The 14,942-nt window shown below is 41.4% G+C and overlaps 1 protein-coding gene across 1 annotated transcript in view; it reads right to left on the minus strand.

Moving 5' to 3' along the window:
• CPNE2 (copine 2) overlaps nt 1-14,942 on the minus strand; it is an 83,303-nt gene that overhangs the window by 16,875 nt on the left and 51,486 nt on the right. The window contains exon 14 of the mRNA XM_044659711.1: nt 10,567-10,700. Within this exon, the coding sequence (XP_044515646.1) occupies nt 10,567-10,700 (134 nt within the window). The remainder of the gene's footprint in view (nt 1-10,566; nt 10,701-14,942) is intronic.

The following is a 14,942-nucleotide window of genomic DNA, read 5'->3' on the forward strand; positions in this document are numbered from 1 at the left end:
GGAGAGCCAGGCTTAGAGATGGGAGATCCTCAAGGTTCAAATCTAGCCTCAGACACTTCCCAGCTGTGTGACCCTGGGCAAGTCACTTAACCCCCATTGCCTAGCCCTTACCATCCTTCTGCCCTGGGACCAATACACAGTATTGATTCTAAGGTGGAAGATAAGGGTTTAAAAAAAACAAACAAAAAAAGCCAAAAAACCTAGCCTCTTTCTTCCTTTCTAGTCTTTTTTTTTTAACCTTCACTTTCTTCTAAAAATTTTTTAATTTAATTAATTAATTTAGAATATTTTTCCATGGTTACATGATTCATGTTCTTTCCTTCCCCTCCTCCCTCCCCCTTCCCAGAGCTGATGAGCAATTCTGCTGTAACCCTTACTTTCTATCTTAGAATCAATATTAAATATCAGTTCCTAGGCAGAAGAGCTATAAGGACTATGTAATGAAGATTAAATGATTTGCCCAGGGCCACACAACTATGAAGTATCTGAGGTCACATTTGAACCCAGGACCTCCCGTCTCTGGGACCTGGTTCTCTATCTGCTGAGCTCTACCCAGCTACTCCTGTTTCCAGTCTTATACCTACTTCCCTCTGTATGCTTTACAGCCCAGTGGCATTGGCCTTCTTGCCTTTCCTTACACAGGATGCTCCATTTTCTTCCCATGCCTGAAATACGGTTCCTCCTGACTTCCTCAAATACCAACTTCTGCAGGAGGCTTTTCCCACCCTCACTCTAGTAGTGCCTTCCCACAGAGATGCCCCTCTACTGACACTGGATATAGAGGAGGGCCCTCGAGGTGGCACAGGGAACAGGGCACCAGCCAGGAAGATGAGTTTTAGATTCTCTTAAGAGTCTCACCGAGTCCACTTCCCATCCCTCACTCATATACACACTTTGCAGATAGGAACACTGAGGCCCTGAGAAGAGGAGTAACTTGCTCAGTCATGCAACAAGGTAATGACAGAGCCAGCAAGTGAACTTGGATGTTTCTTCTAAGTCCATAGCACCAGAGTGTTTGTTCCTGCAAGAGTTCAATGAAAAGACATCAAGGCCCTCTTGCTATCATATATGCTGGATTGCTTCCCAAGGCAATATGGTCCAATTCAATTCAACAAGCTTTTATAGATGCCCATGAGCAGGTATCTGGTGTTGGGCAGGCTATGGTGCTAGGATGCTCCTTAGTGGGCCAATGATCATTAAGGAAGCGCTTGGCGGCACGGCGAAGGATGAGAAGGGAAATGAAAATTTCCCTATTATTAACATGAGCTCGCTTTAAGGTTCACAAAGTGCTCTTCAGGAAGCCATCCAAACGGCCTCTATTTATGTACATACTTTGTACAAACACACACACAACCTTCAAAGAGGCATTATGCAGGCAATATGATTATGACCCAGCCTTCTATTAACCACAACGATCCATTCGGTCATTTCAACAATCTGTTTTTAGTTGTTTGCTCAATCACCAACTCATATATTCTATCATTCATTCATTTGATCAACAAATGTTAATTGAGCACCGACGATGGGCATCCAACACTATTTCATGTACTATTAAAAAAAATCCTTACCTTTTTGTCTCAGTAACAACTCTAAGACAGAAAAGCAAGGGCTACACAAACGGAGTTAAAAGTGCCTTGTCCAAAGTCACACAGCTAAGAAGTATCTGAGGCCAGATTAGAACCCAGGTCCTCCTGACCCCAAGCACAGAGGCACCTAGCTGTCCCCTGCTCTAAATGTTATTAACCAGCATCCTGAGAACTGATGCTTGTGATGATGGCTCTGGGGCCATGCAGCACACCCAGAGTTGCCTCTTGGGTTATCAGAGATCATTTGTGACCTAGTTCTGGTGTGTCTGTTGTGTCTTAACCTTTGAAATTCAGTCATCCAGGGATGGATCAGTCAGTAGTAGAGTTGGATCGGGAGCATCCTGAGGCCAAGAGTTAAGTTATCCCTCTACCACAGGTGGCTTCCACCAAGTGCTTCTTTCCTTCCCTGGATTCTCCCATCACTCCCTGGGCTGGGATGAAGCGGAGAAGCCTGTGGCTTGGCTTGTATGGCTGTTTACACCGACCAAACTATTTTGATTCCATAACAGGGCTTCTTTCCCTCTTTCCCCCAGCCATCTCTTTGTCCCTCTGGAGGGAAAACAGCCACCGAGGGGAGCTAAAGTGGTCCCAGGGCTCTGATGCTGATGCTTAGTAATGAGAACAGAGCTGGATCTCAGACTATAATGAAAGGGATACATGGGCTGAAGACTTATGAGATGCTGCTGTCACTTAAGCAAGATTTTTAAAAAATGAAGCAATTTTCTGTGATCAGGAAAAAAAATGAAGTGGGGGGCAGGGTTGGAAGGGGCCTGGAGACAAGAGAATGTCCCTCATCCTCGTCCCATCCCCCTCTAACATCCTTGCTCTACCAGGCATCTTGCCGGAGGCCCTAGGAACAGATGCAGCTGAGCCATCTCATTGACAGATGGTCACTGGTTGTTGCCAACTTGTAAGGCTTCATCTTGGGACTGGTGCTCAGCACTGCCTGGGGCTGAACCCCTAGAGGTTAACTATCTGAACCTCTTGAGACCTCCTATATATCTTAGCTTGCTTGCTCACCCATACTCCCTCCTCTAATCCCCAGAAGACACAGAGCCCCTGCATTGTTCAGTCAAATGAGGATTCCTCTCAGTTGACTAGATCATCATCATATCTATAGCAGACTGTTCTCCTCTTGACCTGTACATACCTGGGGCATAATTAAATAGGCATAATCACACACAGCCCCTTTTGAAATTCCCACAGATATGTGAATGAGCAAAAGTGAGAGTGGGCAGAGAGTGAGCACTGGGAACATGTGAGGAACTGATTCAAACATATAAGAGTGCTGATTTATTGGAAAAGTGATAAAAGGATGTGGGGAGGAATGAGTGAAGAAGAAATGACAGCTGGGTAGCTCAGTAAATTGAGAGCCAGACCTAGAGATGGGAGGTCCTAGGTTCAAATCTGGCCTCAGACACTTCTCAGCTGTGTAACCCTGGGCAAGTCACTTAACCTCCATTGCCTACCCTTACCACTCTTCTGCCTTGGAGCCAATACACAGTATTGACTCCAAGACGGAAGCTAAGGGTTTAAAAAAAAAAAGAAAAAGAAATGCAAGCTATCCATAATCATAGGAAAGAGTACCTAAAGTTAATAATTATAAGAGAAATGTAAATTGGGAGAGCTCTGAGGTTTCATCTCATATCTATCTGAGGATCCAAAAGACTCAAGACAAAAGTGATGAAGGTTGGAGGGATTGTGGAAAGCCATGCAGACTAATACACTGCTGGTAGAATAACTCCAACCATTTGTGGTTGTTTGTGTCTGATTCTTCATGACCCCATGGGCCATAGCACGCTGGCCCTTCTGTCCACTATTTCCCAAGTCTGTCCAAGCTCATGTTTGTTGCTCCCATAATACTATCTCTCCATCTCATCCTTTGCTGTAGCCTTCTCCTTTTGCCTTCAGTCTTTCCATACAGCAGGGTCTTTTCCAATGAGTCTTGTCTTCTTGTTATGTAACTAAAGTATTTAAGCTTCAGTTTCAGTATTTGACCTTCCACCCATGCTAGAAAACAATTTGAAATTATACTAGAAAAGTCACAAAACTATTCAGGCCTTTTGAACTGCACATCCCATTACTAGGTACATACCCCAAGGAAGTTAAGGACAAAAAAGTCCTATATGAGGCTGGACACTGAAGAAGGTCCTGGTTCTGGAGTCAGAGGATCTTGATTCATATCCAGCCTCAGATGTTCACTACCTGTGTGACTCTGTGCAAGTCATTTAACCTTTCTGGGATGTAGCTTCTTCATCTACAAAATCAAGAAGTTGGGCTATGCGGTCTCTGAGGTCCTTTCCACACACTAGATCTATATTCTTGTGCAATATATTCTAAGACATTCCTAGCAGTATTTCTGGGGATAGGTACCACAAGACTGGAAATAGAGTGGTTGCCCTGCTGCTGGGGAATAGCTAAACAAATTGTAATATATGAATATAGAGGAGCATAATTGTGCCATAAGAAATGATAAAAGGGAAAGATTCAAAGAAATTTGAAGCTTAACTGATGCAAGTGCGGTGAGCAGAACCAAGAGAATGCTTTGGATATAAATCACAACCACAGTAATATAGAGGAAAATAACACTGGAAGACACCAAAACTCTGAACAATGCAGTAGCTGATCTCTACTTCAGGGGATCTATAATGAAGCATACCTCCTTCCCTTGACTTAAAGATATAGACTATAGATAAGGCATGTAGTTAAAAGCATAATCTATGGAAAGACCTCCAGGAACTGATGCAAAGTGAAAGGAGCAGAGCCAGAAGAACATTGTACACAGAGACTGATATACTGTGGTAAAATCGAATGTAATGGACTTCTGTACTAGCAGCAATGCAATGACCCAGGACAGCTCTGAGAGTTTTATGGTAAAGATGCTACCCACATTCAGAGGAAGACCTGCAGGAGTGGAAACACAGAAGAAAAGCAACTGCTTGAACACATGGGTTGAGGCAGACATGATTGGGGATGTAGACTCGAAACTACCACACCAATGCAACTATCAATAATATGGAAATAGGTCTTGATTGATGACACATGTTAAAACCAGTGGAAATGCGCATCGACTATGGGGGGAAGCAGTAAGGGGAAAGTAAAAACATGTAACCATGGAAAATTTTTCTAAAAAAATAAAATATTTAAATTTAAAAAAAAAGCATAATCTGTGTATCGCTTTCCTATACTTTTCTGTTAAGGGGGAAGATTCTTACATATATATATACGTATTTTTTTTTAAACTCTTACCTTCCATTTTGGAGTCAATACTCTGTATTGGCTCTAAGGCAGAAGAGTAGTATGGGCTAGGCAAGGCAGGGTTAAGTGACTTGCCCAGGATCACATAGCTGGGAAGTGTCTGAGGCTTCATTTGAACCTAGGACCTCTCATCTCTAGGCCTGGCTCTCAATCCCCTGAATCACCCAGCTGCCCCCAAGATTCTAATATATAGGTGTGTGGGGGAAGAGAGGTGCCATTGGGGAGTGACTGATTTTTTTGTGAAATATCAATAAAACATTAATTTTGATATTTTAAAAAAGAGCATTGGCCAGGTGGTAGAGGAATAGGTACACTGGAATGCTATAATGCAATTAAAATAAACTAAGAATATAAAGGAATACACTGAAATTTGCAAAGATTTTATGAAATGATGAAAAACTTCAAAAAGCAGACCTACAAGAAGAGAATACACACTAACAACCACCACATAAAAGGAAAAGTGAATGGGAATGGGTGGATAAAGAAACCTGATGGAGATGAAGAGAAATAAGCTATTTTATGTGTTAAAATAATGCATTTATTTAAATGTAAACTGTTACAGAAGTGGGGAACTATTAGTGTGGAATGCTATGTATACCATCATAAATCAATGTTAATTCTGCTGGATTGTTCTTTTTTTCCCTCGTTTTTGTTTGTTTAAAAATCTTTGTTACAGGGGACAGCTGAATGGGGTGGGAAGGGATATATTTGGAAATGAATGTGGCATTTTGATCCATAGATATACCACAAAGTATGTGCTCCAAAGAGGTCATTGATTAAAAAGAAAACGCCCATACACACTAAAATATTTATAGCAGTACTTTTTTAGTAGCAAAGAAGTGAGAACAAGGTAGGTGCCCACCAATTGGGTAATGATTAATTGTGGTACATGTGTAATATTACTGTGCTAAAAGAAATGATGAATATGTGATGACTGAGGGTGTGGGGAGGGAGAAAATTTGGAACTGAAAATAAAGTTGAATTTTAAATTTAAAAAAATATGAATATAGAAAAGCATCGGAAGACTTACATGAATTGATGCAGAGTAAAGTAAGTAGAGAGATTATAATACAACCACCACCACCACCAAAGTCAATGTTGCAAAATTACAAAGAACAAGCATCACCCCAGAGATGAAGATGCTTCACTTCACATCTCTGCAAAAGTGGGGGGTTCATGGGAATGGAACACTGCCTATATTTTCAGACTCTTAGGTATTAATTTGTTTTGCTGATTTTATTTTATTCTTTTTCTTTAAAAAGAATGTTTTTTTAATTATATGAGATGGCTCTTTAGGAGAGGGGAAGGAAAGAAGATGCTGGGTGAAATTTAAGTAGTGTAAAGACAAAATATATAAACATTTAAGAAACAAAAGGCATCAATAAATATCTAATGAACGTATTTGATTTCAATGCAATTTAATTAGTTATTTTGGTGTTCATATTAAGATTATAAGAAATCTTTTAAAAAGAGTTTTGCCTGGAAACCAGGAGACCTACATCCAGAAGGAATCCCAGCACTATCATGCAATCTGCCTTTCAACCTCATTATTTAACTGAGCTAGCTCTCCCCAAAATTACTAATGCTGTCTTAATTGCCAAATCTAATGGCCTTGTCTCAGTCTTTATCTTTCTTGATCTCTCTGCAGCATATGACATCATTGATCATCTTTTCCTCCTGAATACTTTCTCCTTGGGTTTTCATGACACTACTCTTTCCTGGTTCTCTTGGCTGCTCTTTCTCAGCCTCTTTTGCTTCTGGCTCTTTATCCATACACGTTATGTCCCCTGAATATCTCCTTGGGAACTATCCTTGGTCCTCTTCTCTCTTCCCTTAATCCCATCTCCCTTGATGATCTCATCAGCTCTACTGGGTTCAATTTTCTTCTCTATGTAGATGACTTTTCACATCTGTCAAGCTCCCATCTCTCTCCGGAGCTACACTCCTAAATGACCCATTGCCTTTTGGACATATTCAACTGGATGGCCATCTCAAACATGTCCAAATTGATCTCATCTTTCCCCACAAAACTCTTCTTCTGAACTTTTCTCTTACTATCAAGGGTTCCATGATCTTTTTCAGGGACTAGAAACCTTGCCCTCATCCTAGACTCTTCATTCTTACTCCTCCCTGCCCTCCTCCCCACACATATCCAAGCGTTCATCATTCCTACTTTCACTGCATTTCTCTTATTTGTTTTCTTCTTCCCACTCACATAGCTACCACTCTGGTGCAGGTCCTCATTACCTAATATCGAAGAAACTTTTACAATAGCCTTCTCCACTCTGATCCATCCTTCACTCAGCTGCCCACGTGATTTCCCTAAAATGTCAAGTCTGACTAAATCACCTCTAATCTCTGCTCATAAATTCTAGCAGTTCTCTATTACCTCCAGGAACAGTCTTCTTCCTTTTCTCAATAAACTCTTACTTTCTCTTTTAGTGTCAGTTCCAAGACAGAGAATGGGCATGGGCTAGGCAACTGGGGTTAAGTGACTTGCCCAGGATCACATGGCTAGGAAATATCTGAGGTCAAATTTGGACCTAGGACTTCCCATCTGGCTCTCTATCCACTGAGCTACCTTAGCTGTTTCTGTGAAGCAGTCTTCTTACATTTTATTCATTCTATGCATTTTACCACCCAATTACACAGGTCTACTTGCTGTTTTTCACATATGACACTCCATTTCTAAAATGTCACAACCTTTGCACTGGTTTTCTCTCATGCTGGGAATACTCTTACCCCTTTAGATTCCCTGGGTTCCTTAAAACACACATCCTACTTTTTTTCAGGAGACATTTCCTAATCCCTCTTATACTTATTCCCTCTTAACCCAACATAGGGTGTGATTCAGTGACTCTGGCTTCCTTGCTGTTCCTTTAACAAAATATTCCACTGCATTTTCTCCAGGCATTCATTGGCTATCTCCCAAGCTTGGAATGCCCTCTTTTCTCACCTCTGCCTCTTACCTTCCTTCTAGTCCCAGCTAAAATTCTGCCTTCTATAGGGAGCCTTTCCTGATCTCCTTAATGCCAGTGCCTTCCCACTGCTGGTTATTTTAAATTTATCCTGTCTATACCTTGTTTGTACATAGTGGTTTGCATGTTGTCTTCCCCATCAGACTTGGAGCAAATTGAGAGCTTTTTAAAAAACCCCTTTCTTTGTATCTTTTTACCTTTTTTTTTTTTTTTGACCCGTTTTCTGTATGCCCAGGACTTGATGCATAATAATATATGATAAATGTTTATTGACTGACTGATCCCTTTCTTTTGAGATCCCCTTTCCTATACTCTGTATTATATGGGCCATCTCTTCCATCAGAATGGGGGCTCTTTTGGGGCATGGTCTGTTTTTGCTTTCCTTTATTTCCCAGGTCTAAGCAGAGTACTTGGCACATTGTAAGTACTTAATAAATACTTGACTGACTTCCTATCTTTGGACCTCAGTTTCCTCACCTGCAAAATAAAGGGATTGGACTATGTGATTTTAAAGCTCCATTTTAGCATCATTCTCTGTTCTGTGAATGTGCTTGGTCCAAATGCTACTTAGATTTCCATATTTAAGGGTTTGGTTTATCTAGTGGTAAAGGAGGGCCTAGAATAGGAGGTCCTTTTTTTTTTTTTTTAAACCCATACCTTTTATCTCAGAATCTGTAATAAGTAGTGGTTTCAAAGCAGAAGGGCAATCGGGGTTAAGTGATGTTGCCCAGGGTCACATGGCTGGGGTCAGATTTGAATCCAAGTCCTCCCAACTCCAGACCTGGCAATCTTTTCACTGTACTGCCTGGTTGTCCCATAGTGCAGGAGTTCTTAAGTTGGGGTCCATGAACTTGTTTTTTTAAAAAAATATTTTGATAACCATTTCAATAAATTGATTTCCTTTGTAATCCTATGTGTTTATTTTATAAACTTAAAACATTATCAAAATGTTTTAATAATAAGTATTATTAAATAATAATTTTAAAAAGTATATAAAATATTAAAAAAATATTAAAACATATAAGCTTAAAACAGGTAGTATAGTGGATAGAATGCCAGGCCTGAAGATGGGAGGACCTGGGTTCAAATCGGCTAACACCATCAACACATCATGCTAGGCTTGAACTCATTCTTTTCCTTCTTCAAATCTTACCCACTTTCCTTTGAAATATCTCTATTTATACTGAATTCTCCCCATCTCCCGGGCTTATAATCTTGGCATCATCCTAGAGTCTTCACTCTTCCTCACCTCCCACATACAATCAGTTGCCCAATCTTGCTCTTTCTATTGTGATAACATCTGTTGAATCCAACTTCCTTTCTATATTCATGTTACTGCCAGCTTGGTTCAGACCCCCATTGCCTCTTTTTTCTTTTTTTTTTTTTTTTAAACCCTTACCATCCATCTTAGAATCAATACTGGGTATTGGTTCTAAGGCAGAAGAGTGGTAAGGGCTAGGTAATGGGGGGTTAAGTGACTTGCCCAGGGTCACACAGCTAGGAAATGTCTGAAGCAAGATTTGAACCTAGAACCCTCTATCTCTAGGCCTGGCTCTCAATCTACTGAGCTACCCAGCTGCCCCCAGTCTATATGCACTCTTGATTTCTTCTCCTCTTATTTTCTCCAGTAGTTTGTTCCCTTTACTATCTCTACTCTCTTTCTAACCTCTAATCTTTCCTTTCTAGGAAATGTCTGAGGCCAGATTTGAACCAAGGACCTCCCATCTCTGAGCCTGACTCAATCCACTGAGCCACCCATCTACCCCCTCCCTATTGCCTCTTAGAAAGATGATTGCAGCAGCCTCTAAACTGGACTCCCTGACTCAAGTATGCCCCTACTCCAGGCCATTCTACACTTAGTGGCCAAAGTAATTTCCCCCAAGTGCTCATTTGACCATGTCCTCCCTCTCCTGTTCAATAAACTATAGTGACTCCCTATTGCCTCTAGAATCAAATATAAACTCCTTTGTTTGTCACCTTTACAATACGGTTCCAACCTACCTCATTCCTCCCCCCTCTTAAATCCTAAATAACACTTCAACCTAGCCAATCTGTCCTCTCTCCACCTCATGTCTGACCCACCACCTCTGATCATGGCGCCTTTGCACCGGCAGTAACACATCTGGAATTCACTCTTTATTTCCAACCCATAATGTCTCCCTCTTCCTTCCTTCATTTATTCACTTTATATTTATGCTGTCCCTAGTTACATTAGAACGGAAGCTCATCGAAAATGGGGATATTATTTTTTGCATTCGTGTCCCCTGCCCCTAGCACAATGGATTCAAAGTCATTTCGTCCAACCCTTTCATTTTACAGAGGAAGAACTTAAGTTCTTCAGTCCTCGGTTTCTTCATCTGTAAAAAGTGACAGAGGGGGTTGGAAAGGCAGACATGGCTGCCTCGCTGACCTCCAGTCTCCTCCCTCATTCCCAAGGGAAGCTGGAACCCTCGTCTCTAATCCTTTCTGCTCCCAGCGGATCCGATTGGTCATCATTTAACAATGAAATGGGACCAGCAACACAGCTCTGGCTTTGCCAGCTGGTAAGATCAAGTCATGCAGAGACGGCACGTGAGACTCAAAGCCCTCACCTGAGCTAACATTGCAAGTGTGGAATGTGCCCTCTTAGTGGCTGGGGAGTATGAGGGTGGGGGAGGGAGAGGAAATGAGGGCACCAGGCACTGGGCAGAAGAGCTGCCCTCCCACCCGCCCCTACATCAGAACGCACGGAGTTGGTTAGTTACCATGGCTGACTGCTGCTCCGTAGCATGGGCGGCAAAACGAGCTACGTGATTGACGATGGGGGAGAAGTTGGTGGGTCCGTAGAAGCGAATGTGGGGTAGACAGGCTGAATATGCCTGGGCAATGCCATCCACACCTGCAACACAGAGAGTCCTGTCATGGGAGAAGACACACACAGCGACCCATCACGGGGGGCCTCTCTGCCCATCCAGAGAGCTTCCAGAGACTTAACTAAACCGAATGAAGAATTCCTAAGATTGCTTGTATTTTTTTGTGTCTAGATCTATTATTTTGTCAATGTAGGGTACTCCTCATGTGAAAACTGCCTATCTTCTCCTCTGTTGCAGATTAGCAATTTATTCGTAGTCTGCCTCCTTATAGAATCCTAGGAAAGCTGGTATGCACTGATATGCAGAGCCAGGAGAACAATTTAGACAGTTGTACTTTGCAATGTAACAACATAAAGAAAAACACCTTTGAAGGACTCAAGAACTCTGCCTAATGCATTGAATGGCCAACCATGACTCCAGAGGATCCAGTGTGTGTGCCATCTATTCCCTGACAGACGGGAGATGGAATCAAAGAATAGAATGAGACATTCATTTCTGGACATGCTAAATGTGTGGATTTGTTTTGCTTTTGACCATGCCACAAAGGCTAATACTTTTCTATCTTTGATTGGGAAGGGGAGAGAAGGAGAATGGAGCTCAAAGTAGTGTTCCCTGAAAAAAAGAAGGAAAGAAGGAAAATGGGGTCATTCAGACATCTAGAAAATTCATAGAAGAACGTCCTATTGGACGTTCAAAAGGAACACAGGCAAATAGCACAACTTTGAAAAGAACATGCTCAAGTTATTATATACTTAAAAAAAAGCAAGGTATGTAATAAACTCACTGATTCACAGATAATCTTTTTCTGTTCTACTTTATACATAGTAATAGCCTTTCTTTGTGGTATTAATTTCAGGATTTAAAAACAAAATAAATAAATAGGTTTTTAGGTGGCCCTGGCTTCTTCAATAGAATGCCAGTCAGCCTGGTCAAATATTGGCCATTTCACACCCCTACCTGTTCCCATGACCCCAAGCATTTATTCTCTCCAGATAAATGGCTATTTGCTGAGCTGCTGGTTCCAGGCTGTCAAAATAGACATGCTGTTCTGCCTCCCACCTCTCCCTGCTCCTTCCGATTCGTCCTACACACCACAGCCAAAATCATCTTCCTACGTTTAAATTACTAAGTGCATTTCACGACATTGCTGACACCCAATGTAAACACAACTTGCTTTGCTTAATGGATGTATTTGTTTAATGTACATCTTGAAACTCCTATCAGTGCCATCTTGAGATGAGACTAGAAGATCCCAGAGGGCAATAGTTACTTCTTGGCAAAGATACAGGAGTAGTTTGTCATTTCCTACTCCAGGTCATTTTATAGATGAGGAAACTGAGGCTAACAGGATTAAGTGATTTGCCTAGGGCCACCCAGCCAGTAAGTGTCCCAGGCCAGATTTAAACTCAGGAATTTGAGTCTTCCAGACTCCAGGGCTGGTACTCTATTCAGTTTACCTCCTGGCTGCCCTTGTGTACTAACCAGAGGTCCATAATAAAACTTTGGATGAAGAAGGTAATAATAATCTGGGAAGTTCATGGGAAAGAAGACTGGATATGAAGCTGTAGACTTGATTTGAGTCCTACCTTATGTCACCGACTTGCTATGTGACCCTAGGCAAGTCTTTTTATCTCTTTGGGCCTCAGTTTCCTCACTTGTAAAATAAAGACTTTGAGATTTGATCATCTCTGTGGTACCTTGTAGCTCTGGCAGTCTACAAAGCCTACTTTGTCCTTTCTCCTTCTTTAAAGGCAAGCCTAGGCTCAAATAAACTCTCTTCCCTGGGACTTTGTGCCTCAGGAAATGAACTCAAAATCAGAAGTGTGAGCTCCAGTGGCAGACTCTTTGTAACTCAGGGACACAAAAGGCTTCCAAAAGCCAGATCATTTCCCCAAGTATACATTCGGAGGTATTTTTATGATGACTGCAAACAACAGAGTCAGAACGGCCTCAATCTGTAGTCCCCGGGAAAGGCAGACAGTTGGGTTACATAGCAAAACAGCCCCCCAACACACCACCCTCCGCGTGGAAATGCTGGAGAGGTATTGGCAATTTGGGAAAAGCACACATACACACAAGGTTATGTAACCGGCTGGATACTCAGTGGTGCTTTTGCTCAGCTTGAACAGCAAGGGAGTCATTGGTGTGGGTGTGCTATTTAAGCACACTCCATGAACAGTCTGACAGGTCTTCTAACTGCTTTGCAGAGAAGTAACACCCTCCCCTACTATGGGAACTACGCCCAAGCCCAGGAACACTTGCCTTCCCTGAGTTAGAAGGGTCCTGATTTCTTAGGCAGAAAGGGGAAACATGGTCGGAAAAAAAGCCAGAATGAGCACTGGATTTGGAATACTGGATTTAAATTCTGGCTCCATGACTTATGGAGCTTGGAGGCTTGAGTGAGTCACTCTCCTAGCTTTCCCTCTTTCTCAAGACTTTCCTGAAATATAAATTTAAAGCTAAAAGGGATCTCGGAAGCTTTTAAGGTCAACCCTCTCATTTTATAGATGAAGAAACTGAGGCACAGAGGTAATAATAATAGTGAGCACTTATACGGCATTTCAGGCTTGCAAAGCACTTTAAAAATATCTCATTTGATCTTTGTAACAACTCTATGAGGTAGGTACTATTATAGCCCCATTTTAGAGATGAAGAAACCAAGACAGAGGTGAAATGACTTGCCCAGGGTCAGATGGCTATTATCTGAGGCTGGATATGAAGATAACTTGGATACTCCTACTCAGTTTGACAAACTTAGTTCATTATGTTTTACTAATCATCAATGATTGCTTTAATGAGTAAGACAGGATAGAATTAAGATTGAGTTAAGGTTGTTAGATTGGGAGTCATGTAGATTAGAATTAACCCATTATGCACAGATGATTATGTTATTTATATTTGGGTTAGAAAAAATTATAATTTATAGATTTGTACCTTTTTAATTAGTTAAGCCTATATTGACTTGAGTTAGAGATAGAAATCTGTTGTATTAACACGACCCCTGAATGTTCTATGAAAGCTGTGCTCTAAAAACATAACTTTCTCCATGTTTCTCTTTTCTCTTTTGTGTAATGTTCATAACTGCTTGTGGAAAGTTCCAAGAGTCCTGTTGACTAAACACTGACTAAACACTCATGATTGATGGCATATGGAAAGCCTGATGACTAAACTTTGGTGATTGATGGACATTTCCCTTAGCCAACAAAAGATTTCCCTGTTTCTGGAACTGACCAATCATAAACTTGTAACATCCATTAGTGACTTCTGAAGACTAATACAATTCCACAGATGGTGAACAAAAAGGGGCCCCTGACTGCACCGTCTTGCATCTATTTGATTAGTTCGCCTAATAAATTGGTATGTGCTCAGAGCTCTGCCTCAGTTGCATTTGTTGTACTTTGGATTTTTTGGGAGGCCCACACAACTCAGGTCTCCCTGACTCCAAATCCAGGATTCTATTCATTGGACCACCTAGCTAACTCAAAGTAGTTGGCATTCATATAATGCTCTGAGGTGGCAAAACACTTGACATGTTCCAGGGATCAGTCTCCTTCCTGGCCTTCCTGTCCTTCTACTCATTCTCTCTTGCCTTTTCCTTTCCTGGACTCTGCTGTCTATTCCTGAAGTCCTTTGAGTCTCTGGGATGAGACCCATAGGTACATTTTATTTAAGAATCACAAAAATTCAAGTTGGAAGGGAGCCTAGAGATAGTCTAGCCATAGAGATTCTTAGCTGGAGAGCTCAAAGGGATATTAAAAGTCATCTGGGTCAACTCCATTATTTTATAGATGAAAGAGCTGAAATCTAGAAGGGAAAGTGATTTTTCTTGAGGCCATGTAGGTAGTTAAGTACAAGATTCATGATTGAAACCTCTGATTCCAAATTCCAAAGTCCTTTATATATATATACATACACACACACATGTTGCCTTCCTAATCCCTTTTATTTTATAGATTGAGAAACTGAGACTCAGTGAGGAGGATTGACTTGCTTATATGGTCTCCTAGCTAGTTTGTAGGAAGCACAAATATACAGAAGTATAATTTAGAGGGGCGGCTTTATCTAGTAGGAAGAATGCTGCCACAGAGATTGTCAGGGCTGTATTCCAGTCCTGGCTCGGAATCAGGTTGCCCAGTGACCCATTACAGCAAGTTACTTAACATACCAGAATTTCTGTTTTCTCATCTGCAAAATGTGGAGAAATCCTATCTACCTCACTGGTGTTCAGTAAACATTAAACAAGGGAAGATGAGTTAAAGCTGGCTATA

This window comes from Gracilinanus agilis, chromosome 2, assembly GCF_016433145.1.
Source record: "Gracilinanus agilis isolate LMUSP501 chromosome 2, AgileGrace, whole genome shotgun sequence".
NCBI lineage: Eukaryota > Metazoa > Chordata > Mammalia > Didelphimorphia > Didelphidae > Gracilinanus > Gracilinanus agilis.